At 57.3% G+C, this 26,804-nt stretch overlaps 1 protein-coding gene across 8 annotated transcripts in view; it reads right to left on the bottom strand.

The window, feature by feature from the left end:
- GAK (cyclin G associated kinase) overlaps nt 1-26,804 on the bottom strand; it is a 54,136-nt gene that overhangs the window by 22,780 nt on the left and 4,552 nt on the right. For 6 of the 8 annotated variants that reach the window (XM_035005515.1, XM_035005517.1, XM_035005516.1 and 3 more), the window contains 10 exons: nt 21,004-21,065; nt 20,266-20,325; nt 19,224-19,338; nt 15,725-15,867; nt 13,199-13,324; nt 9,848-9,937; nt 8,251-8,386; nt 7,813-7,925; nt 5,921-6,011; nt 4,127-4,250 (listed from right to left, as the gene is read on the bottom strand). In XM_035005515.1, coding sequence (XP_034861406.1) covers nt 4,127-4,250; nt 5,921-6,011; nt 7,813-7,925; nt 8,251-8,386; nt 9,848-9,937; nt 13,199-13,324; nt 15,725-15,867; nt 19,224-19,338; nt 20,266-20,325; nt 21,004-21,065 — 1,060 coding nt within the window. Of the gene's footprint in view, nt 1-4,126; nt 4,251-5,920; nt 6,012-7,812; nt 7,926-8,250; nt 8,387-9,847; nt 9,938-13,198; nt 13,325-15,724; nt 15,868-16,254; nt 17,638-19,223; nt 19,373-20,265; nt 20,326-21,003; nt 21,066-26,804 lie in introns of those variants that run through there. The other 2 variants (XM_035005520.1, XM_035005521.1) reach the window with 2 other exon arrangements.

Here is a 26,804-nt window from a genome sequence, read left to right as displayed (position 1 = left end):
TCTGCTTGAGGTTCTCTCTCTCCCTCTGCTCCTCCCCGCCTCCCATGGTCTCGCACACACTTGCTAATAAAACAAAAAGAATCCACTGGAGGACAAAACAAACAAGATGAGCAACAGATAAAGTGTTTGCCAATATTTACTTTTTTCACAAAAAGAATTAATACACAGAACACATAATACAATATAATGCTGGTAAAACAAAAACAGAAACTCAGAAAAAGAGCAAAGGATTAGAACAGGTAGGCCAGAGCAAGAGAAACACCCGTGGCCAGAGGTGCACGTCCACAGGCCCTGGCCATTCTACCCTGCGTGGGGTGTGGTCAGAATGACGTGCAAAGTCAGGAACTCAGGGCACCTGGTCGTTCTGGCTCCAGGATGTGTGCGAGGGGTGCGCACACTACACGAGGAAGCAATGAGACCACACATGCAGGCCCAGGCCCCTGAGGCCCTGACTTCCAGACATGGACTCTCACACACAGGCTGCCCGGGCTGGGCCTCCTCCAAGGACAGGCCTCCCAGGACTGCTGGGTCCACAGACCCCACCGTGAGGGCTCTGCCTGCACCAGAGAGGGCTCTTCAGTGACCAAGCCATCCCCTACCAAGGCCCTCCCTGGGCCTCCTGTGGCACGTAGAGCCTTGGGGTCGCCCCAGACCCTCAGAGGACCTGAAGCTCACCACACAGGACTGCATCTGGGGGACTCCTTCCGTGAGCACAGCCAGCAGGCCCGACGAGGGGCAGAGGTGTGCCTGGCCCTCCACACCATGGCTGCCAGGCACTCGCAGTCATGAACATGAACATCACGGCTGAAACAAGGGCTAGGACCCATGCCTTGCGCCGTTCCCCGTCCAACGCTCTGCTTTTGTTTATGGGCTGGCTAAACAAAGCACCAGCAAGGGTTTTGGGTAGGCTCATTGTGAACCTGAGTCTGTCACCACCTGAGACGTTTCCCCTCCAGCCTGGATGCTCCTAAGTCTCAGACACGCTCTCTGAATCACATTTTAAGCATGAACCTTGGACAAAAGACAGTTACACAGGCCTAACCGTGTATCCACAGAGAAACCTGCTTGCCGGGCTGGTCCTTGGCTATGGTACAGTGATTTCGGGAGGATCCTCACCGTTCCCAGAACCGGTAAGAGTGGTCCCCTGTTACTTGTACCAAGATGTGGTTTATGCTCAGGCCTGCTTTCCCTCGAGAGCCTGCAGCCTGGTGCATGCCAGGCAGAGGGTGCCTGTGACCAGCCGAACACAAACCCTGGGTGCTGGGTCTCTGGGGGGCTTCCCTGGATGACAACATGTCACACGTGCTCTAGTGGCTTGGGCTGGGAATCCCACGCATCCCACGTGACTCCACGGAGTGGGGAGGACCGGGAAGCCGTGCCGGGCTCCCCCAGGCTCTGCACCACACACCTTTTCCCAGAGCTCTGAGGCAAGAGCCAAGTCTTGGGTGTCCTCCAGCCAACTTCCAACCCGGGGGTGGTCTTGGGACCCTGACACATACCCTTTTTCTCTTGTTCTAGAAACTTTGATCCTGACGACACCAGATGATATCTTGGTCTATCCTCGTCTACACTTTGATCTTGACGTCACACGAGGACGACGCTGAGCGTCATTTCCGCCCCAAAGCGCATCCGATGGTGTCTACGGACCCCATGCCCGAGTCACCGGTGGAATTCTGCTTGTGCTGCCAGCCTGATGTGCGCTCTGAGGGTCACTTCTTCACATTAATACCCCGTTTGGGGTGTAAGATAGTCACACAAATCCAGAGTCAGCCATGAAGTCAACTAAATCCGGGGCACACCTGCACCACCTCTACCGTCACAAGAGAGAACCTCACATTCCTTTGTACACTGAGGTCGCGTTCAAGAGCTCGCACAGATGCACCAGCACCCCGTCCTCCCCTCCAGCCCCGTGGGGGCCCCAGCATCTCAGCCACGTGGGAGGCCACGAGCACCCCTCCTCCACACCCACCCCAGGGCTGGCAGCTGAGACCTCGGACAACGTCCGTGCGGCCGCGGCCTGGCGTCTGCTCTCCCTGAGTCTCGCTGAGAAGCCCCGAAACGCTGGGCCCACCTGAGAGACCCAGGGGGAAAGGGGTCCGCACCCCCTCGGTGTGTGTGTGTCCTCGAGGGCGGGGCTGAGTAGCTTCCTGCACATCCCAGAACCCCCAGCTTGTCACCCCCGGGGAGCTGCGACGGCACAGCTCTCCGGTCCCAGGAGACCCCGGCAACGTCCCTTGTTGGGAGGAGGCGCAGGACAGCGCTGCAGCGGGCACGCAGTGCAGGGGACGGCGGCCTGTGGAGTGGAGCACGCAGAGAGACCCGCGACGCAGCACCACCACGCAACGCCCCCCGTCGTCAGAAGCATGCTGGGAAGGCACACCGGGAGGCAGCTGGGTCTCAGGACCACCGCCAGCCCCACCCGTCCCGTCCAGGCCCGCAGCTCGACCCTCCCGCCTCCGCAAGCAGAACGCAAGCCACAGCCGGCCCGACTCGGGGGAGCAGGACTCCAGAGAGCCCGCGCCAGGAGCGCGCAGGCTGCCTTTGACGAGGCGTGGCCTGCGATGTCACGGAGGCTCACGGAGGCGCGAACGGGGCCCCGTCTGCTGAGACATCCGGTGAAACCCGGTTTCCTCTCATTGCAGAGTCACGGGTAACAGAATGCGGCGCTACACAGCCCGACACGGCACAGCACTCACACGCGCGTGCACGTGCTCACACGCGCGTCCCACACACGCGTGCACACGCTCACACACGTGCTCACACACGCGTCCTACACACGCGTGCACACGCTCCCACACACGCGTGCTCACACGAGTCCAACACGCGCGTGCACACGCTCACACACGCGCCCCACACACGCGTGCTCACACACGCGTGCACACCCTCACACGTGTCCCACACACGTGCACACGCTCACACACGTGCCCCACACGCGCGTGCACACGCCCACACACGCGCGTGTGCACACGTGTCCCACACGCGTGCACACGCTCAGGCGCGTGCTCACACGCGCAACCCCACACACGTGCTCACGCTCCCACACACGCGTGCTCACACGTGTCCCACACGCGTGCACACGCGTGCCCAGTGTCTCACACACGCGTGCTCACGCTCCCACACACGCGTGCACACGCTCCCACACACGCGCACACGCTCCCACACACGTGTGCTCCCACACGTGTCCCACACACGCGTGCACGCGCCCACGCCAGCGCGCGTGACTTAACCAGCGTCAACAGCGTACACACAACACGATGACCGTCGCACAGAAGAACAAGGAACGCGGGGCCAAGCGGTCTCCACGCTATCAGAGACCCACGGTGCCCACAGGGGAACAAACCTCCTGAGCCCTGGATGGAGATTCACGGACCCACCGCCCACGGACCATCCCCGAAACCGTCGCAACAGCGAGGGAGCGCCCACGGACGTGGACGTCCCTGACTGGCCCCCAGGCCCTGGGTCCTGCTTGCTGCTCCCGCGGAGCTCCACAGTCAGAGCCGAGGGGCCTCCAGAGAACCCAGCAAATGCAGGTCGCACGTTCTGGCCGCAGGAGCCACAGGCCAGCGTCCAGCACGACAGGACTGTGCCCCCGAACGAAAACGTGCTCATAGAGTGACTATCCACCCACGCGCTCAAACCCACCCAGCCGAGGTACTTCGGTGTTTTGACTCAGCAGGCTGCACTTGTGAGACGTCCCTGGGCCCCCCCACTGCCCCACTCACTCCACACCACGGAGGAGAAACCACACAAATGTGCGGTGTGTGGGCACAGTGCAAGGCAGACATTGAGGCTGGGGGCGGGGCTCACGGTCTCCGTGGAAAAGGCCCCCCTGGGGGAGAGAGGGATGCAGTCCCGTGGCTTCAGGCGCTCCATGTGGCCCAGTGCCAGCCATGGACAGGGTGGAAACGAGCGGCCACCTCCATCACAGAGCGCAGAAACCGCCCCCCGCCGCCCCGCCAGGGTCTGTGGGCCCAATGGCAGAGCCCATGCAGACAGGGCATGCACGCTTACCAACAGCCTTGAGTGTGGGTCCTGCCAGGTCTGGAGGGAGGACAGCCCAAGGGTCGGGAAATCCCCACTACAAAGAACCCACGTGCTGTCACCTAGAAGCTGCGCCCTCACTCACTTGGCAACGGACTGGATGACCTTGGAGGAGGTGTCCTTGATGTTTGTGAAGAGGCGCTCGGTGCCCCCCCGCAGGATGTCCAGGAGCCCGCCGTAGGGCTGGTCGTACTCGGCAAGTGCCAGGCCTGGAAGCAGAGACGAGTCTCAGACCAGGGCACGGCCTGGGGCCAGCTCCCATGGGGACGCGAGCCAAGAAGCAGATCCAGCAAGGAGCCCCGCTTCCTGTCGGCCCCAACTGTCGGCACACCACGTCCAGGCGCAGAGATGAAACCAGCAACTGCTGCATGAGCCTGGCGGGCAGCGCCACCCTGTACGACCCCCACTGAGTGCCCAGCCACCGGTTCCCTCAAGGGCAGAACCTGGGCACCATGAAGAGGAGCTGGGCCCTCTGGGCACACACGGCCCTCCGTTCCCGTCTCCAGGACGTCCCCCCACCCACTTCTGGCATGCGTGGGATGCCAGCTGGGAGGCCGCCGTCACACCAACTCGTGCTGAGGGAACCAGCAAAGGGGAGGCCCCCTCCAGCTCTGAGGCAAGGGCACACGGGTGGACAGGGAAGCCGTCGCCACCTGGAGGACGGAAGGGCGGGGAAGGACATGTGGGGAGAACACAGCGGGCCGTGCAGCGGGGAGGCCTGCTCAGCTCCAAGCCAGGCACAGAAAGGCCACATGGCCGGACCTCAGGCACGTTCTCGGGGGCAGGGCTGCTGGGACGGAGCCGGACTCCAAACAGGCGGCTGCAGACACGCTGCCTGGATGTGAACAGAGCAGCAACAGATGCAGGGCCCCCAGGGTGCGGTCGTCAAGGGGGCTCTGGTGGGAGAAGCTGGCGTGAACGGAGATCAGAACGATCCACGGGCTGCATGGGGGTCGTCTGCCAGGACGGTCTTATCTCAGTGCCTTGGGAACCTCCCCCCATGGCAGGCGAGGCGCCCCCCACACGGGACGTTCAAGGGGGCGTCCGGGGCCCACAGTGCACGGACACGGGAGAGCTGAAGGAGCCAGGGCCTGGATTCACACCGCAGACACCGAGAGCTGGGGGATGAGCACCGGGGCACGTGGCAGACAGCCTTCCAGAACTTTCCCAGGCACGGCCACACACAGCTTAGGCCGAGGGCTCCCCTGGGGACACCGCTCTGCCATGGCAGTGCTGGGCACCCGACCCATCCTGATACACACCGGCCGAGAGCACGGATCGCTCACCAAACGTGACGGGAGTTGTGAGGAAAACCACCGGCCCCACCACAGCAGTGTCTGGGCCTCCCGGTCGAAACCCCCACGTGGAGCCCTCCAGCCCCCCAATTCCCATCAGGGCCACTCTGTGCCCCACACACCCTCCTTCTAATGTGCTCGCCCTCCCGGTCACTGCCCTTCGAGGCATGCCCTCATCCACCTAGGCCACGGGCCACGCCAACAAGTGACTGACGGAGGGCACCCGGGTCTCCGCGGGGCTGGAGACCAGACAGCCACGGGGGTGGCCAGCAATGCCTGTGTGGCCACCCCTGGTTGTCCCTCCATGCTGCAGAGGGCCAGTGCCGACCTGACGATAGAGGGAGAGGACAGCTGATGCTCATGCTCGTCCCCAGCTCCCCGTGGCCCAGTGGGCCAGTCCCACTGAGTTCTGGCAGCCCGAGGCAATCTAAACCTGAGGGTGATCCTGGGGACCCCAAACGTGTAGCCTGTCTCTTGCTGTCAGGCCCAAAGCCCTGGGAGAGCAGGACCTGGGTGCCCTGTGCACAGCAGGGACACGGTAACCCCCGGGGACAAATGGAGGGCACGAGGCAGGGGGTACTCACCTCCGCCGTAGCCACCACTGCTGGAGCCCCCAGGAGGGGGTGGCCCTCGGGACGGGACAGGGTTCCCATAGCCTCCATTCTGCTCTAGGAGCTGCATTGATTCAAAACGCGAACAGTCAACCTCCGCGGGTGCAGAACACGGACAGTGGCACACGGTGAGCCCCAGGCACGCCCGCTACCAAATCAACCCGCCTCTGCCTGACTCACTATGAGGCCGAGGGAGGAACCTCCCAGACCCAGAACGGCCCACCTGAACCAAAAGACAGAGGACGCTGGCGGGGGATCCGCACACGTGCTCCTAACACGGAGGGAGCAGCTCTGAGTCTGCCCTTGGTGCAAGTGCTCCCCGCACGCCCACCGCGTGCCAGGCTCTGCAGTGACCCAGGACAGCGGGGGCATGGGAACAGCAGACCCTTGGGGTGACGCATCTGCGCCCTCAATCAGCTGGAGCCCTCTGGCTGCCACAGAAGCAAGGCAGGGGGCTGTGTCTGTCACGAGCCGAGCCCAAGGCCAGTGCCGGCTGGGGCCTTGACCCCTAAGCCTGCTAAGAGACGCTCGGAGCCCCTGGGCAAGGTGCACAGCCCAACTGTGTGACGTCAGGACAGGGCCGGAAGCCCCACCGGGGGCCGGGCTCAGCCCTCCTCAGCTTCCACGCTTACTCATAAGTTACCTGGCAGCACGCCTTAGGATTCCTGCTGGGGTTTTACAAGATAGTACCACTGAGCTAAAGTTTTACTACAGCAAACTCAGAGAAGAAGGTATACGTGCCACCGCTTCTCCCGAACGTGATGACGCCTTGTCCTTCTCTGTGACCTGCTAGCCAACGCTAATCTCCTACAGCTCCCTATAAACAACGCCCACGCCCACTAAGCGTTAGGCGGCGCGTGTCTGTTAAGCGGGCCAGACCTTCTCTGTGCAGTTTCTCTGCTTTACTGATTTCTGGAAGAAACAGAACGTCCCCCACCGGGACCCTACGCTTCCCACGACTCCCTGTAAACCCTAACGAATGGTGCTCAGTACCTCTGCGGCTGGGTCGTGAAGGACGTGGAGGGACCACTCGGCTTTTTTTTAAATTCTGTTTCCATAGTCTCCTCTTTAACGACACAGGGCACCTAATCATACGGCCCTACTCTTGGGTCTCAGACTCCGTTCTGTTCTCTCTCTCTGGCGGCTTGGTCTGCTGCACTGCAGCAGGCTGCCTTCTGCATACTCAGCCCCGCATGGCCCAGAGAAGAACCCTACAGACGGGGCCTAACATTTGCACACGCAGGTCCCAGGTCCCAGAAGCACTGTGGTCAGAACACACACAGCAGCCCGCCCACCGGGGGCTGCGTCCGTCCGGAAGTACCTCTGCCCGGCCCGCTCCCGGTGAGCTCCCGGTGGTGCACACGCGGGCCGGCCGGCCCACAGATCAGACAGCTCCCCACACCACCAGCCAGCCCTCTGCCACCTCTCGGGGGCACACACGCCTTCTGCGCGGGACCACATGGGGGTTCTCTCTGAAGCGGACCCACCGTCTCACCCCCGTGCCCTCCCATGGCTTCCTCTTCCGCAGCACAGTGTGACAAGCCTCCCTGACACGTCAGGTCCTTATTTCAACCTTCCTGCCTGGGCCCGCAGGCCTGGGAACAGGCCCGTGTGACACGTGCCGAGCATCACCTGCCAGAGCCGCACACCCAGTTTGCTGCCCCTGTGACCCCACAGGGCAGCAAGCCTCTCGTCAGCTGGGACGCTCCCTCAGGGAACTCGGATCGCCCCGGGCTGTGGACGCGCCAGGGCACTCGTGAGCCTCGTCAGGAGCCGTGTCTCCTGCCCCAGAGCAGGCGGGGCAGAATTAGAATTAGGACTGTCCTGACCCCACCATCACGGGCAACACCTGGCAAGGCCCCTACCTCAGTGATGGGAGACTTGGGGTTCACATTCCTGGCGGCCGCAATCTCCTGGAGCTGGTTGACCAGTTCTGTGATGGACAGCCGCTCCTCGGGGTTGACCTTCAGCGTGGCACCTAGGGCAGAGGCAGGAGAGCTCGGGCCAGGGTCTGGGGACAGCAGTGCCCACTCTCCCCGAGCACACCGACCCCGAAAGCCCCTCGGTTCACTCACACCACCGATTTTACAAGTGAATGAGTGAAATACGACACAGCAAGCCCAAAAATGGCACAAAGTTACCATGAACGACGGGCCATTCAGAGCACCGAAAATTCACAAGGGGGCTGGGTGCTGGGAAAAGCCCCCACTGAGGGGTTGCCACACAGCCGCGAGAGACAGGACAGACGGGCCCGAGAAGTGACAGAAGGCATGTCCTTCGAGGTCCCCACACGTGGGACTTACGGATGAGGTCGTGGAACACGGAGTACCGGGTGTCATTAGGGGGGATCGAGAACTTCCCGTTGACTATTCGAAGTTTTGCTCCGTCTTCAAAAGGATGCTGCCGGAAGCACAGCAGGTATAAGATGCAGCCCAGGGCCTGTGGGGAGGGTGGAGGTGAGGGGAGCGCAGGGGGTGAGGCGGGGGCAGAGAGATCGGGGCGGGGCGGGGCGGAGGTGAGGGGTCTGGATCCACAGCCCAGGACGGTCAGGACCGAGTCAGCCTGTGTAAGCTGGAGCCACAGCCTGGTCTCAGTTACAGGCGGCCACAGAGTGGGGGCTGGCGCTCCCCGCACACCCAGCCCACCTTCCACCCTCCTTAGGCGCGAGCTCCTGAGGTCTGAGTCGTGGACAAACAACAATCTCTTATTTTCTCATCAAACCGGAAAGTTCTACACGCCAGCATCTGGGCCTGGCGGGGCAGCTGCGGAAAGGACACGACACGCAAGCGGACGAGCCGCTGCAGCAAAAACACAGGAAGCAAATCTGCGGGTCCGCGGGCGACGTCCCTTCCCACCGCTGCTTCTCCCTGGAGCATCGGATGTCGGGGGTGCGGCGGGCCAACCAGGGCCCACACACCTCTCTCTCTCTCAGCGAGAGTGCCCAGGTGAGGCCAAGCCCTCAGCACCCGACGTCCGCTTCCCTGTCCAACTCTGTGTGCACACGTGCGTGTCCTCCGGCCCAGACGTGCTGAGGGCACCTACTTGGGGTCAACCAATGTTTGGAAAGAAGACACCACGGGCTGCCGCTATCATGAGAAAAGGCTCCAGCACGCACATCCTACCGACTCTCACACTTCCAACTGCTATCAGCACTACCTACGCTCGGGACAGAGATTCTCACATCCACAGCGGGGTCCACTGGAGGCTGGCCCCAGAGGCCTGAGGTCTGGGCCCTCAAGGGCGGCCTGGGTCTGAGGCGCTGCCGTCCCCCATCTTAGAGAGGCCAGGCAGGGGGGCAGGATGCCTCGGCGTAGGTAGGGGCAGCCCCGGGCCGCTCAGCCCGGCGGCTCTCCCCAAGCTCTGCACCCTGGTGCTGGACCCCAGGAGACGTATGGCCAGACATGGTGCCCACACCATGCAGGGACTGCCACAGGGTTTCAGAAAGGTGAAGGGAGCACGGTCACCTAGGCATCAGGGCCTGGCCCTCACCGGCCAGCACCAGACCGGCACAGAGCTGCAAGACTGCGGCGGCCAGTCCGGCTGCATGAGCGCCCCGGCCTCTCCGAAGGGGCTCTGACCGGGACAGCAGATGTCCGTGGGTCAGAGGGCTCAGGTCCGAGCCTGCAGGCAGCAGATCTGTCGCACGCACAGTGTCCCAGACATGGTGTCCCCGAGGGCCCTGTGGGACTCCACCGCACGCCGACACCCCCCCAACTTTATTCAGTGCGTCTCTGCTGACGGCACTCACAAGTGACTCCTGAAAACAACGGAAGGAGGAAACGAAGGAGGGAGGGACACCGGAGGGAAGGGAGCAGAGTGGGCAGGCAGGAAGCTGTGCCCGAGGGCCTCCCGCGTGCTCACAGGCAGGGCTGCCCAGGCACCCCAGCGGCGCAGCCTCACCCAGATGTCCTGCTTCTCGCCGATCGGGAAGTTCGAGTACAAGTCCACGATTTCTGGCGTCCTGTACATGGGTGTGGTGTTCCTGGTGATCTGAAGAACAGACACACACGTTTCAGAGGAAAGGCCACACATGAGCACTGCTTCTTACTTTGCATCGATGCCGTGCCCCTTTCCAGAACATGCTGCGGGACATGCACGAGCGACGTTCATTGCATCCCGGTGTTCCACAGCGATGGCCGGCTGCTCACCGCCCTCCTCACCCCTGCTGCTGCCTGCTCCCTGGCGCCCCGGTGCTCGCCGAAGCGGCCGCGCCGAGCACTCACTGCGGGCATCCTAGCTGTCTGGGCCTGTGGGAAGTCTGGCCCAGAGCCGTGGGCCGGGTCACGTGCGTCTGCAAGAGGAAGTGCTGTTCTACAAGAAGCTTCGTGACAAGTTCTTGCAGAAGCACTTTCTCTAATGGGAGCGAGAACTAAACCAAATTCACCTGGTTGGTTCAGGTGTTTGCATTAAGAACGCGGACACGCAAGTATACAGGGTGGGACGTGTGACGGACGAGAGAGAGCCTGGTGGACAGCACGGCACAGGGCCACACGCCCAGGGGAGAACGGAGTCTCCGTGCACAGTAAACACCAGTGCCAACCACACGCCGCAGACTCCACAGCCAAGACCTCAGCGGGACACGTGGAAAGGACAACAAGCCGTTCTCCACCTGAAGGTCTGCTCCTCAAGAGCAAGCCTCTGCAGAGGCCGGCCCCGGCGGGTGAGTGCACGTGAGCCCTGCGGCCGGTACGGGGCTCCCGCGCACGCGTGTAACTCCTGCAGCTCCTCGGGGATCAGTGGGAACATGATCAAAGTGGATGAAGGCCTCGAGCAGGCCATTCCCGAACACCAGACTCCTGCACTCAGGCAGGACTCACCCAGAACACCAGGAGGGAGGTGAAGCTCGGGGCGCCATACAGCCCAGATGTGGGGTGACGGGGGCATCCACACGGGAAAAGTCACCCAGCGGCCCACTTATGATTCTGTGCCGTTGTGCACATCTGATAAGCTTCTTTTAAACCTCCGATTTCATTAGCTGAACTTACTCACAGACCCAGCCACCGCTCGTCCAGGCGCACCCCCGAAGACACACACACGAGAACCCACATGCAGGCTGCCGTCTCTAACTCTGCAGACGGCACGACACTAGACGCAGCCTGACCGCGAGCACAAGGCACTAGCCAAAGGGCACAGGGTCGCACCGTGGAGGGACCCGCACGCACGGACCCGGGAGAGACCATGAAGGAGACAAAGCAGACAGAACCAGAAGAGCGTGTGCAGAGCGAGAGGGACGGGGACCTGGGAGTGCACACGCATGTGCTCATCCCTGCAGAAGAAACGCAGGAAGACAAAGAGGGAAGCGGGTGGCGATGGGGGAGCACTCCGCTTTCAGCTCAGTTCTTCTGGAAACCTGTAACTGCTCAGTAATCAAAAAATAAAATTAAAAAAAGACACACCCAAATATATTTCAAACGAGTACCAAAAGCACTCAGAAGGAGAGACACCGAATCCAAGGAACCGGTCTGGGCTGTGGGGGCGGGGGGGGGGGGCACGCCGGAACCCCACATGAACCCTGAGTTCTTGCCAGGAGAGGTGTGTTCTCTAGGGTCGCTGCAAGTCTTGCATGTGCAGCAGAACGATGAGTGGACGCACGAGGGATGCTGCTGCTGGGCCAGGCGCCGGGAAAGAGGGACACACAGATGTGGGGTGGGGGCAGGCGCCCACGGGACAGGCCGGCATAGGTGCGTGACTTCTAACACAAGGACACGCGAGTAGCTACGCCCACACACCCAGAGCTTGGCCCCAACTCAGGGGTGGCAGCTCTCCTCTGATGAACACAGATGCCAGGGCTGCAAGGACAGGCTCCTGCTGAGCTCAGAACACCGACGCTCCAGAAAGCAGACGAACGCTCCAAAGTGAGGGGAGCATGGCAAAGAACACAGGACCAAGGGGGAAGCAAATCCGGGGCATTCTGACACCACAGTAACCGAGGACTCACTATGAACCATGGAAAAAATGGCAGCCACGAGTCCTCCCAAACAGTCAGCACATGCGGGGTGCCACCGTGGCCACAGTGGGGGTGGGAGGAGATGCAGGGCATAGAAGCACAGCAAGCAGACCCCCCCCCGCCCCGCGGCTGGAAGACGGAAGGGACCATCACCCAAAAGAGGCATGCACGGGACACAGTGGGCAGTCGCACACCTCCGAGGATCTACTGAAGTCAGTGAACGGGGCAGGACTCAGAGCCCAGAAGGCAGTTACTGCACCAACCGCCTGGCACACGGGGACCAAGGAACCCCTTCCCACGTCACTGCACCACTATACTCTGCAAAGCAACTCAAGGGGAACATTCACACGTTTCTGCTTTGCTGGGAACAACTAACGCTCTCACACACCAGTGGGACTGCGCTGGTTTGGGGTGATTGGACACGTCTCCGCTTTAGTAATGGAGCGTGAGGGGCAGACAGACCCCTTCCCTCGAGCACAGCCCGTCTAGGAACAGCCAGCAGATCAGGAGCACCTGTGTTCTGACCCGACACCCTGGTCTGAGGCCTGGAGGAGACGGTGACCGACTCCAGGAGAAGCACACAGGTGCCCTGTGCAGATGTGACGCCAGACGAGCTTCTGCAGGGACGGGTCCTGAGGGGCCGAGCGGGAGGCCCGCTGGCTCAAGTCCTGTCCCTCGGGCTCCTTCCCAGCAGGCTTGCCTTGACGCCCCTGCACAGTGCGGCCTCAGCACCTCCCCTACCCCATCATTCCTTGTGGTTCCCCGTACCCTATGTTCTGTCCGTGTGGGCAGTTTCCATAAGCTGCTCATCAAAGTATAAGCCGCTGGGAGTGGCCCGCAGGGGTGTCCAGATGAGGGCCCGCCATGGAGCCCTGCCGGCGCCTCCCCACGGCCACACCTGCTCAGGGCACACTCACCGATCTCCTCTGGGGTCTCCTGTGGGAGCCCATGAGGTGTAACTTTAACTGATATACATTTTTTTAAATAGCTTTATTTGGGATGGTGACAAAATTCTGTGGATGGATGATGGGACAGCCGAACAATGATGAATGTACTCAGTACCGCTAGAACGTGCCCTTAACAATGGCTAAGACAGCAAGTTTTACAATACACGTCTTCTACCACAGTATGAAAAAAATGCAGTGAAAGAAAAAGCTGTAAGAGGCAGTTCTGGGATGAGATGAGTGATGGGGACGCAACATAACCCTCAAACTCAGTGTTTCCTGGCCCAAAGACGGGCCTGGGAGGCGAACGCCAGGGTCCGACTCGCCGGTCCTCACAGGCCACACGCCCACCCTGCTCACCTCATCTTCTACCAGGGCCCGCCGCTGGGCGCTCCAGCTGTAGTCAGGGTAATGCAAAATGGTCGTGGCACTGCCAAAGTCACAGAGCTTGATGGTCCCCTGGTTACTGAGCAACAAGTTTTCCACCTGCAGAATTCCAGAAGACAGTCCTTATGAACTTGGGGTGCAGAGACCCAGGCCCAGGACGTGCTGAAGAGATGGGACAGGATTCCCCAGAGCGCAATGAGGAGCCTTCCACAAACGGGAAAACACAGCATCTTAACTTCTTGCTGATCCAAGTCAGTACGTGTACCTTTAAAAACAGGTAACTCGGAAAAATAAAAGGAAAAAATTTAAAATCAACCACAGATCAAAAATAACTCCACTCAACAATATAAGATATACAAAGAACCTTTAAAAAAGTTAGTTAAAAGATGAAAAACATTAACATGCCATTTCAAAATCATCAACTGTATCAAGAACCTAGGAAGAAATCGAACAAAAGATACACAACACATCTCTATTCAGGAAACTAAAATTGACATAAACTCTTAAGATCCAAAAGAGACAAGGAACTGGACCATGTTCTTAACACGACAGGCACAGATCTGCCCGGATCACCCCAGGGCAGGTCCCCAGACTCCGGGCCAAAGCACGGACAAGAGTAACTCAGGAAGCAGGCGTCAACCAAGCGCACAAGCTCTCACAACACACACTCTACCGGGTGTGGGCCACACGTGGCCAGACCCTAGAGCCATAAGGCTGAGCAAACAGCTGGACAGGAGCACGACGCTCCACGGCCTGCAGTGTTGGACGGAGCCGTGCACAGGAGCAAAACAAGGAGAAGGATACATGTCCCCAAGGCCTCTGTCATCCCCCGTGTCGCACCTGCCCCTCCACAGAGCACCACTCGACAACCCCCTCGGACAAGCCCTGGAGACTGTGGTCCCCTGGCGAACACGGGGCACTGAGAAGACAAGGGATGTCCAAACCAGGCAAACTTCACCAATACTGATTCTTTACTGATTTCACCCTCGTAGAGTTCCCGCCCCTTAAAAAAACTACGGACACACCAGCACAAGCATTAACGTGCAAACCAGGAGTCTCGATGCCACAAGAAAATCCACCAGCCACCTGGTCGACTAAGAAAGGCCTGTCCAGATGGCAGGGAAGGGATGGCTGGCATGCAGGGCTGCCACTGCCCAGGTGCCCTCAGGACAGTGGCTCCTTTTTTTTTAAAAATTTTATTTAAGAGAGAGACTGAGAGAGAGAGCACATGAGAGGGGGGAGGGTCAGGAGGGTCAGAGGGAGAAGCAGACCCCCTCACTGAGCAGGAAGCCCGATGCGGGACTCGATCCAGGGACTCCAGGAGCATGACCTGAGCCGAAGGCAGTCGCTTAACTAACTGAGCCACCCAGGCGCCCAGGACAGTGGTTCCTGACCCCATAGACTTCTGCAACGGGGGGGGGGCGGCTGGGGGGGGACAACGGACCTGCCAACCTCTCGGGTTCAAGGGACGACAGGAAAAGGCGAGGCTTGTCCAGGGTTCAAGTCTAAACAACAGGGTGCCAGGGTCACCCCGGGCACACGGGAGAACCCCGTCCTGCCCCGCCCTACCAGCTCCAAGGAGGGGAGGGTGCTGTTCTAGGCCCACCAGGTGGAGGCACATCACACTTGAAGGAAAATCTGGGGAAGCTGGCCACAGACTGGACCAGAGATGGTATTAAGGGATCATAAGGTTCTTCAGCAAACACAACCTGCTCCCTCAAGACACGGTCAGAAGCAGGATGTGAGCTGCGTGGATGCCCGGTGAGTTTCACCCAATCTTGACTTTTCCAAAGATACGACAGGGAAAATAAAAAGGGGGCCATAAACCAGGAAAAGGCACCTGCAGCACATACTACGTGGAAAGGCCACCAGAAGAACCGAGGGGCTCCTGCTAATCAAACACAACCTGACAGACAAAAAACAGGGAAAAACGGGCAAAAACAAGCGTATTGAAGAAGGTACTGACTTCAAACACAGCAAAAACCGTTCCATTTCATCGAGGGCCCGGAAAAGGGAAAACCAAGAGCAGGCTGCCACTCCCCCAGCGGGCAGCTCCAGGTACGGCGGCCAGTGGGCACCTCACCGTGGCACTGAGGGCAAGCCGCCTGAGGCCAGCACAGGAGCCCCGCAGAGCCTCTGCCCGTGGACGGATCGTTGAGGGGCGAGGGCACGGATGACCCGGAGGACGAGCAGTCCCCCTCCTGGGCCAGCGGGCGGAGGGAAGGGAGCCGAGAGCATCCCAGGGCCAGCAGAAGGGCAGGCGGGTGGGGTGACGGGCACACAGGCGGCATGCAGCCCCAGGCCCAGGAGACCGCAAAGCTGAGTGATACGGAAAGAGTGCTCGGCACTGCCTCGGTGGGGGAGCTTCCAGAAACCTGCTCTGACGTTGAGAAGCAACTGCATCCCTCTTTTGGGAAAGCCATCGCAGACTTCAGTGCCGGCCAGCTGGACACCCTGGCTGGGGGCGGGTGCAGCCCGAGGACGGGCAGGAGGCGGTACCTTGAGGTCTCGGTGGATGATGGGCGGCTTCTGTCTGTGCATGTGCTGCACTGCCCGGCACGTCTGATAGAATATCTTCAGGACGGTGTCGCACGAGAGTGGGCCTCTAGGCTCCATTCGCTTTAAAAATTCCACCAGCTGCCCTAAAAGAGACCATGAGATTCACATCACCGTGGAACTGTAAATGCTGCACCCCGCCGCCCCCGAGCCCACCACGGCGCCCACCGCAGCCATGGCGCCGAGGCAGGAGCTGCGCGATCAGGAAACCCCGCGGAGAGACCACCACCAGGACACAGCGAAGTTACAGAGCCTCCAGCGCAGCCACGTCAACGACGGCCGGCAGCGCGCACGGTATCCACCACAGACCCCGTACCGCATGCGGACAGGCGCGTCGACCCCAGACACACACACCCTCTCAAACCGCCCCGTCTCCTCAGGCAACAGCCACCTGCCGGCGAGCCTTAAACCTCCGACAACACACATTCCCTCGGAGGGCGCAGACCGTCCGCGGACGGAGCGCGGCCACACACCTGTCCAAGGCGCTGAGGGCACGGAGCCCGCCCTCCCGCGGGGCTGTCACCTGAGGCCTGCCCACTCGCAGCCGCTCTTCCCGGTCTCTGTGGCCCAGGGACCTGCCGTCCTTGGACTCCGAGCTGGGAAGCCAGGAGACTCCGGTGTGGGGCCCGCTCCCTCCGCCGCAGGCAGGGCTGAGGGCTTCCTCCGTGACCACGTGCCACCTCCCCACTGGGAACGCTACGCTCGTGCCCCTAGCGCCTGCCTCTGCAGACTGCCTACACAACATGCCTCAGCACCCTAACCCTACGGCCCTGCTCCTACCTCTGGCCCCCTGCCCACAGCCCACCCTCTCCTGGGTTCTGCACTGCTCCCTCCTGGCTCCAGGCCCCAGGCCGCCTCAGCCCTCCAGCTCCTTCTGTCTTCTGGGCACAGTGCGCCACAGGGACCCATCCCCAGTGCAGAACCACAGTTTACCACCCCTATAGGCCTCATCTCCTGCCACACCCCCCCCCAAAGATGCCCCTCCAGCTATAGGCCCCAGGACCTTTGCACATGCCCCATTCTCAGCTGGAATGGTTTTCCTCCCGCCCCCTTCAGCTCCTGGCTCACACATCACCTTCAATGGAGCCGTCTCTGCTCAGCCTATAAATGGGCACACCCCTTCCCAGACTCTTTTCTCTGTGACACATGGGACTACCCAGCCCTCACTGTGGACTTTGCTTCGGGTCTATTTGCTTTGTCTGGGTGAGGCACCGAACCCCTGTGCCTGCACACAGCAGTGCCGACAGACACGGCTTCTAAACGTGAAGTGGATTCTAACTGCTCTGCGGACGGCACAGCGCCTGAGCAGACAGCATGGACTTCCTGCACTCCAGGGGGGCTGGACTCCTCTGAGAACGGCATCACCTTCGAAGCTTGCAAAACGGGATTGTGGCTCACAACCCGCACACTCCTGCCCACTGACCCATCTGCCACGGAGTCTCCACTCTGGTGCTCCACCCAACTCTCCAGGCCTGCACACCAGCCCGCCTGGCCCTCACTCCACCGGACCAGCCACACCTACGTCCCAGCCTTGCACCCCACGCTCAGGAGGGATGGGGTGCCCTCCCTGTGACACAGGCAAAGCACAGGCCGCAGAGGAGTCCAGAGCAGGGGTGACACACGGACTGCCATGCTGCCTGGGGTAACAGGAACGAGCCGGGCCACGGCAGGGGCATCACAATGCTTCGGTGGCCTCTGGTGTCCCCTGAGAATTAAGGGGGAATCTTTTTTAAAATTAACCAACTTAACGGTGACAGTGCTCCTGGAGAGAGCACGGTGGAGGGCAAGACTGGGGGGCTGTGGGCACGCATCCAGGCCCTCCCTCAGTGGGACGGGCACCCACATCCCTAAGATCCCCTCCACCCTCCACCCCCATGCCCCGCAGCCCTCGGCACCCGCCCTGCAAGCACCCCAAGCTTCTCATGCTGCTCTCAGACAGGCGGTCCCAGGCCAGTGCCCCACCAAGGAGTGTGCTCTGCGGGTCTGCTCCATCACGAAGCACCACGCCGCCCCACGGGGGCAAGGGCTGTGAGCTGCCGCTGCCAGGCCCCACCCCTGGGGCCCCTGGTGAGATGGATCGCATTGGTCCTGGTGGACCTAAAGCCTTCCAAAACCCAGAAAGAAAGTGACCCAAGAAGCATGCCGAGTGCCCCGAAGAGGAACAGGCATGAGCGTGAGCTGTGGGAAGCCGGACAAGGCGCACACAGCACCAGCAGCAGAGCCCCCAGGGCAGACGGGAAGCTGCGTGCAGCCTCACACACGGGGCCCAATGCATGCCGCTCCAGGCCCCCACCCCAACAGGCGCCCAGCAACCCTGTCCACAGGATCGCCGGGCTCACATGCCAGACACGCGGCAGTTCCATGCACCGACATTTGCGGTCAAGGAAAAGTATGCATCACAAAGGGGGTGCTGGTTGAGGATCTCGTGGCATGGGCCTAAGGGGCCCTGCAGATCCCTGAAAAGAGAACAAGTGAGCGTTTGGGCACAAGAAGATGCCTGATGTGGCAGGCTTTCCTCAGAAAGGAAAGTGCATTTATCAAAATCCTATTTTGAGGAGCATCTCACTCCCCTGGGTGGTTCCCTCGCCCTGGCCCCTGGCACTGCCTGTTGTCTGCATCATGCTCTGCACCCCCGCCCCCGGCCTGCGCCCCCCCGGCCCCCCCCCGCGCCCCCCGCCGCCCCCCCCCCCCCCCCGCCCGCGCCCCCGCCCCCCCCCCCCCCAGGCTCCTCCCGGTGCCCACGCCCACAGCTGCACCCTCCCCCCCCCCGCCCGCCCGTGAGTGTGCATCCCCAGCCTGCGCCCACACAGCTCCCCCCCGGTGCCCACGCCCGCACCCCTCCCCCCACCCCGTGAGTGCGCCTCTGCCCCCCCCACGGCTCCTCCCGGTGCTCACACCCACGGCCGCACCCTGTCACTGGCACGGCACGTGCCCCTGTGGTTGTGGCGCGGGCTTCCTCTCTCCCAGCACACACTCCCAGTGCCCGAGGGCCCAGCGGCTCCTGCCTCAGGTTCCAGGTCTTCCCTGCCAAGCCTATGCACCTGCCCCGACTCTCCTCTGAGGACCTGCACTCTGTAGTCACCCATTGAGATGGTGAGCTCCCACAGGGCAGACGCTCCACGTGTGGGTGGGCCCCGACTGATCGCGGAGCAGACGACGGCCTGCGCCCCCACCGCGGGAACCAGGCACGCCCCATGCCTCTGGTCCCCTGGCACCACCCACAGATATTCACATGACCACTCTGCCCCTGGAACTCTCTGGAAGGCCCCTGGGTCCCTCCCACTCCTGCAAACAAACTAAGGAGTCTTCCTTCCTAAGAACACAGGGAGTGCCTGACGCCATTTGGTCGTGGGCCCTCACGGCAGCAACCCCACCCTCGGTATTACAGCTGAGCACTCGAACCCGTGACACCGCTGCGGTTCAGACCCTAACAAAATGTTACCTTTGCAGAGCTCGGTGAGCAGCAGGAACTCAGCCTGCCCAGTGTCTGACTCCTCTTTCCCTATGGACGCTGCAGAACAAAACTGGACAATATTGGGGTGGCCAGAAAGTTTTTTCTGCAGGTGTCTTGTTAAAGGAGAATGCGTAAGTCTGCACATTTAAAAACAAATATATATGACATTAAGACACTACAGTCAAAATGTTGAATGAAATTACCTTACAATCCCAGCACATCGGAGCAGAAAAACGGAGAGCAGGTGGGGGCGACTAGAAAGGCAGGTTGCAGGTAGAAGAGGGAAAGGAGAGGGAAGGTAGGGGATGAAGACCACCACCATGCTGGCTCACACACACCTGACCACAGGCCAGGCAGGACAGCAGGCAGAGGGCACATGCAGCGTGTGGGAGGCCACGAGGAGTGAACGAATCCAGCGAACCTCTGCAAGGCGAGGACCCGCAGGCTCAGGCAGCCGGCGGGCTCAAGTAGACAGAGCTTCGAGAGAGAAAAAACACATTCTGACAGCAGAGGGCAGGACCCCGGCGCAGGGAGAACATGCGCCAGAGTGCAGAGCCAGCAAGAAAAGCCCCACACATCCACCATCTGTGCAAGAGAAACCCAACCGCCCGGTTGCTCGGGGCGGGGCAGCTGACCAGGAGGGACCCTGAGGCCCACGGGAACCAGGCCCAGCAAGGGGCCCTGGTGATCACTGGAGCACAGCTCATGGCAGGGCGCCGTGGGCCACGTCAGGCTCATTAAGGGGCAGAGGGCGGGGAATCGGCCCACCCTGTGGACACAGAGACCTCTTGGGTCGGAACACCTCTATTCCCAAAGCTACCGAACCTCTTGCTATTACCCTGGGAGTGAAGAGCAAGGAAGAAAACTCCTTTCTACTAAAAATATTCCACAGATAGGTCCAGTAAAAGCAGAAGGCCCATTTTAGCACATCCAAAAGAGCTTCAGAGCAGCTCACGGCAGCAAGCAGCCATAGCGTGATGCAGGCCTCCCTACGTGACCGCACGTGCTCGCAGGCCCGGGAAAAGGATACCATGAAACAAACTTCCTGAATGATGGCTCTGTTCTTTTCCTCTTCGTTAGACAATAGTCTCTGTATCAGGAAATAACAAACAAGGAAAGATTAAGGAGCGTTCGTCTGTCTACTCTACACCCAAGAGAATAAATGCAATGTCGCCAAAGAGCGTAACCCGCTTACCTGTATTTTAACATCTGGCCTGTGTGAAAACTTGACAGAAGGTTAGAGACCCTTGAACATGGTCCTTTATGATCCAAGGACACAAGAAAAACTAAAAATAGGAGGCTTTTCTCCAAACAGGCTACAGCAAAGTTAGACAATCAAGGAAAATGGGAGGAGACACTAGCAGAGATGTGGGCCTGCGTTCCCGATCTCCAAGGCCAGTCAGTGCCTCAGCTGCAGCCAACAAAACCCGCCCGGCCCCCACAAGGCCTGCTGCGCTCCCCAGGTGCCCCCCACCGTGACCCCTGTCTACAGACAAGCTATGCAGACACATTTCACACCAGTGGCTTTCAACACCCCACCATCTGCGGACCCCTCATTCTGGCACTGAGGTCACCCTGTGCCCCAAACTTGGAAGCCACAACTTTAAAGTCCTCTAAAATGGCTGATGGCTCCCCTCAGAAGGAACAAACGGGACAGGCTGTAAAAAAGAAACCTATTCCTCATAATAGGAATAAATCTCTGGAAAGTGTCATTTAGAGATTTCCTTAAAATGATCCAAAAACCCACATAAATGTCATCCTTTATTACCTTTAAGGCATACTCTCTGCCACTTCCCAGATCTTGAGCTTCATATACAAATGCAAACCCTCCTGAAAATTAGAGAAATAGACATAATCAGTTTAGTGCTATGACTCTGACAGTAAGCCTTAAAAATATCTTCACTAGGTGAAATACAAACTGGACTTGTGACTAGCAATTTGTTTTCCACAAACATAATGTCCCTAATTGATATGATCCTTTCAAATATCCTGCTTTGGAGACAGGAAGGAAATCAACACAGGCACAAAGATCAATGAGGAAAAGAATGGAGAAAATCAACAACACCAAAACCTCTGAAAGCCAAAATTCTCTGAAAACAAGAAAATGAAGCATAAATTCTAGAAAGACTGATCAGAGAGGAAGCAAGAGCAAGAAAGAGAAATTAAGAGAGGACAAATTACCAGCATCTAGAATAAAAGAGGCCAGCAGTGCCCAATGCCCAAAAAAAGACTTTGAAGTACATCCAGTATCCTACATAAACACATGAATTCTTCACAAATTCTTTTTTTAAAGATTTATCTGTCGGAGAGAGAAAGAGAGCGTGCACAAGCAGGGGGAGGGGCAGAGGCAGAGGGAGAAGCAGGCTTCCCGCTGAGCAGGGAGCCCGACGCGGGACTCGATCCCAGGACCCTGGGATCATGACCTGAGCCAAAGGCAGCTGCCTAACGACTGAGCCCCCCAGGCACCCCTCTTCAAAAATTCTTAATTCTGGAGCGCCTGGGTGGCTCAGATGGTTAAGCGTCTGCCTTCGGCTCAGGTCATGATCCCAGGGTCCTGGGATCGAGTCCTGCATTGGGCTCCCTCCTCGGCGGGGAGCCTGCTTTTCCCTCTCCAACTCCCCCTGCTCATGCTCTCTCTGTCAAATAAATAAATAAAATCTTTTAAAAAAGCAAACCAAAAAAACCCACAAAAATTCTTAATTCTGAGTAAAATAAAATGTCAGCATAACAAACCCAACAATATATACGAAAACATAATACATCATGACTGAGTAGAGCTGGTTAAACATTTGAAAATAATTTAATTCTCTGCTTTCAGGATTAACTGGCTTAGCTTTTTCTAGTTTCCTACGGTGGAAAATTACATCATGAAAAGAAGAACTCTCAGCAGACTGGGAGCACGAGGACGCTCACTAGCCCGGTAACAGTGTCTACAAGAGACTAACCGTCAGCCTTGTGCTGGGGGGTAGAGGACCCCGTGCTTCTCCCCAGCACCAGGAACAAGGTGAGGACATTGGCACCACGGCCGTTCAGTACTGCACTGGAAGCCCGGCCAGCGCAATCCGACGAGGAAAAGAAATGAAAGGCATCCAGAGTGAAAAGGAAGAAGTAAAAATGTTTTTCTTTGCACACAATGTGTGCAGATAATATTGTGAGATCTACCCCCAAAAGCTACTATAACTAATAAAGTTTAGGGCCATCATGGGTTATATACACAACATTCAAAAATCAACTGTATTTCAGGGGCGCCTGGGTGGCTCTGTCAGTTCAGTGTCTGACTCTTGATTTCAGCTCAGGGCATGATCTGAGGGTTGTGAGATGGAGCCCCATGTTGGGCTCTGCGCTGGGCATGGAGCCTGCTTAGAACTCCCTCTCCCCCTCTCCCCCTGCACCACCCTCCCCCCCATGCCCCCGCCCAGGATCATGCTCTCGCTCTCAAAAAAAAAAAAATCAACTATATTTCTACACACCCTAAAGATTTCTTAGACGTAAGAACAAAAGTATGATCCACAAATGAAAACAATGACAAGTGGACTTCATCAAAGTAAAGAACTTCTGGGTTTTTAGCCACACCCCTGAGAGGGTGAGAACACAGGGCACTAGCTGGACTTTCAATCACTTGCCTAATAAAGGACTCTATCCACAAAATATAAAGAAAATCCAAAATTTAGTAACAAAATTTTTAATGGGTGAAATACCCAAAAAGACACTTCACCAAAGATACACGAGTGGTGAGTTAGCACATGAGAAGATGTTCAACATCATCATACATTAGGGAAACACACACTTAAACTCAAGAATCCTGCTGTCCATCTAATTAGAAGGCCTCAGTTTTTTGAACGGACCATATCAAGTGTTGATTAGGATGTGGGTCCACTGAGTGCTTACACACTGCTTGTGGGAATAGTCTGGCGGTTTCTTCAAAGGGTAAAGGTAACCTGGCTCAATGGCCCTGTTTGTCTTCACACTGCTGGGCATTTACCCGGGAAAAATGGAGGCCACATCCATACAAAGACCTGTACACACATGGTCCCAGCGGCTTCATGTGTAATTGCCCAAACTGGAAATAGCCCCCACGTCCATCAGCAGTGAATGGACAAGCCAATCGTCCCTACGTGAAACACGACTCGGCAATAACCAGGATGGACTACTGTCACCAGCAGCAACATGGACGCCGAGGAGACATGCTTTCCCTTACGGAGAAGTCTAAAAAACACTAACTCATCTACAGTAACAGAAAGCACATCGGTGACTGCCTGGGGGTGGAGGCCACGAGAAGCAAAGGGTTGTAATGGGGAAGGATGAACATTCTGGGGGGCGGGATGTGCTCACTGCCTTGCCACGGTGACAGGCACACGGTGTACATGTACTGGGCATATTTAATGTGCCCGACACCTACATGTGCACTTTGTGTCTCGTTTCTATCTCAACAGATCTGCTAAAAAAATAAGTCAGTCCATATAAGAAAACAGATGAAAGGACATAAGTGAAAACCCATGTAACAAAAATAGAAAACAGATGGCTTCACTGGTGAATTCTATGAAACGTTTAACAAAGAACGAGCACAGCAATCTTGCACAAAGTCCTTCCTAAGTGACAGGAGAAAATAGTTGCCAACCCATTGTGTGAGGCCAAAGACACAATCACAGATCGAAAGCACTCGTTAACACAGATATAAAAACCATCAGGAGGACACCAGCAGAGCAAGTCTGGCAACACCTAACTCGGATGATAAACTATGACCAAGTGGGATCCACTCTAGGAATGCAAGGGTGGTTCGACACCAAAAACCAATCCCTGTGGCGAAGGACACAAACAGGACAGGGAGAGCAGAGTGCCTCGACAGACACACAGAAAGCATCTGTCAACATGCAAAACCACTCATGACTTTTTTTTTTTAAGATTTTATTTATTTATTTGGGGGAGAGAGAGTGAGTGAGAGCACGAGCAGGGGGAGAGGCAGAGGGAGAAGCAGGCTCCCCAGTGAGCAGGGATCCCAATGAGAGACTTGAACCCAGGACCCTGAGGTCATGACCTGAGCTAAAGGCAGATGCTTAACCAACTAAGCCTTTTTTAAAAGCTAATGTTTATTAATTCTGGATAGTAGGAACACAGATATTTGTTCTGTTACTCTTTCTACTTTTGTTTTTGAAATTTTTCCTAAAAGAGAATTCCCAATTTCAGGACTTGTTCTGTAGCTACATTAACCAAGACTGTGTGGTGCTGGTGGAGGAACAGATTCAAAGATCCCAATGCAACAAAATAGCAAAGTCCGAAAAACAGTCACACAAATGTGCCAAGTGATGTTTAGCAATGGTGCAAAATCAACTCAATGGAGACATGTGCAGTGACCAGCGCAAAAAACAAAACAAAACAAAATCCAACTTTGATCTAAACTTTACGCTTTATATGACAACTCGAAGAGTACGAATGTAAAAGTAGGAAACTCCTAGACAAAACGTAGGAGAAAAATCCCCATGATCTAGAGAACAACCCTCAGGATCTCGAGCTGGGCATAAGGGCTCCCAGATGTGACAGTAAGAGCAGACGTCACACGAGGAAAAGCTGATAATGTGACCTCATCATATTAAAATGGTGGGTCTGCAGAAGACCCTGTTTAAGATAAAAAGACAAGCTGCTGACAGAAAATTCTTGCAAACCACATGTCTGATGGAGAACTTCTGTCCAGAATACATAAAGGACTCTCAAAACTCAGGGACAAGAAAACACAGTTCTAAAATAGGCAAACAACACGACACGCAGAGACATTCTGCCCATGAAGGTGCACGGTCAGCCTCTAGAGAAGTGAAGACTGAAGCCACAATAAGGAATCACTACACACCTGCTACAACGATCAAATAAAAACGCTGCACGGAACGCTGGCAAGGACCAGGGACGCTGGGTCACTCTGGTTAAGAACTCAGCTGTGCGGCCACAGACTCCAACGGTTAACAGAGAAGGCGCCACCTGCCGGCCAAGGGGAGAGGCCGCACCAGAAACCAGCACTGCCAGCACCTGGATCTGGGACCAGGAGCCTCCAGAGCTGAGAAAATAAATTCCTGCTGTTTATGGCCCAGTCTGTGGCATTCTGTTATGGTAGCCTGAGCAGACTAAGACACTCATCCACTGCTGGTGAGAAATGTGAGGTTGGCAGTTTCCTAAAACAAAACATACAACTCAGCACCTGCACTCCCAGGCACTTATCCCAGAAAAAGAAAGGAATTCACACAAAAACCTGCACACAAGTGTTTACAGCAACTTTATTTCTAACAGCCAAAAACAGCTGGTAACAACCCACATGTCCGTCACTTGGTGAATGATTACATAAACTGGGGTTCATCCACACCACGGAATACTCGTCACCAATAAACATGAACACATTATGGACACAACCACCTGGACAGATCTCCAGAGGAAAAAAAGCCAATTCCAAAAGGATACACAAATGTCAAGACTGTAGAGAGAGAGACCAAATCAGTGGTTTCCAGGGTTAAGAACGTAGGCGTAGCTGTGAAGGGGCAGGAGGGGTCCTTGTGGGGATGAAACTTCTGCATCTCGATGACGTAACTGTCAAGACACTGACTCTAGTTTTTCAAGATGTTACGGCTGAGGGAAATGGGCAAAGCGTGCTGGTGTCATTTCTTAAAACTACAAGTAAGTATCTACACTTATCTCAAAACTGAAAGTTTTTAAATAAAAACAGTAATACTGCTGGGATGCCTGGCTGGCTCAGTTGGTGAAGCATCTGCCTTCGGCTCAGGTCGTGATCTCAGGGTCCTGGGTCTGAGTCCTGCATGGGGCTCCTTGGTCAGCAGGGAGCCTGCTTCTCCCTCTGCAGCTCCCCCTGCTCGCTCTCGCTCTCTCTGCCAAATAAATAAATCTTCAACAAAAATGGTAATACTGCTGTATGAAACATAAAGGACAGGGAAGGCACTAAGACATTTTACTGTACACATTCTGGAATTCGGAGACAGGCACAGATACCTCAGCTGCCCAGGCCGGCCCCCCCGCTCCCCAAGGCAGCCTGGCCAGGGACAGCAGTGACCTCATCTATGGCTTATTTCCTCCTCCTCCTCACACACCTGCATCTGTATTATATAAAAATACACGACTTAGGGCACCTGGGTGGCTCAGTCCTTAAGCGTCTGCCTTCGGCTCAGGTCATGATCCCAGGGTCCTGTGATCAAGCCCTGCATCAGGCTCCCTGCTCCGTGGGAAGCCTGCTTCTCCCTCTCCCACTCCCCCTGCTTGTGTTCCCTCTCTCGCTGTCTCTCTCTGTTGTCAAAAAATAAATAAAAACTTTAAAAATAAATAAATAAAAATAAAAAATTTTTTTAAAGATTTTATTTATTTATTCATAAGAGACAGAGAGAGAGAGAGGCAGAGGGAGAAGCAGGCTCCCAAGGAGCAGGGAGCCCAATGTGGGACTCGATCCCAGGACCCTGGGATCATGACCTGAGCCGAAGGCAGACACTTAACCATCTGAGCCACCCAGGCGCCCAAAAATAAATTGTTTTTAATTAAAAAGAAAAATAGGCATAGGATATCCATGCGCAATTCTTTTCTTCT

Source organism: Mirounga leonina, unplaced genomic scaffold (assembly GCF_011800145.1).
Source record: "Mirounga leonina isolate KUSES-001 unplaced genomic scaffold, KU_Mleo_1.0 Mir_129, whole genome shotgun sequence".
Lineage (NCBI taxonomy): Eukaryota > Metazoa > Chordata > Mammalia > Carnivora > Phocidae > Mirounga > Mirounga leonina.
This window is presented reverse-complemented; position numbering and strand designations above follow the sequence as displayed.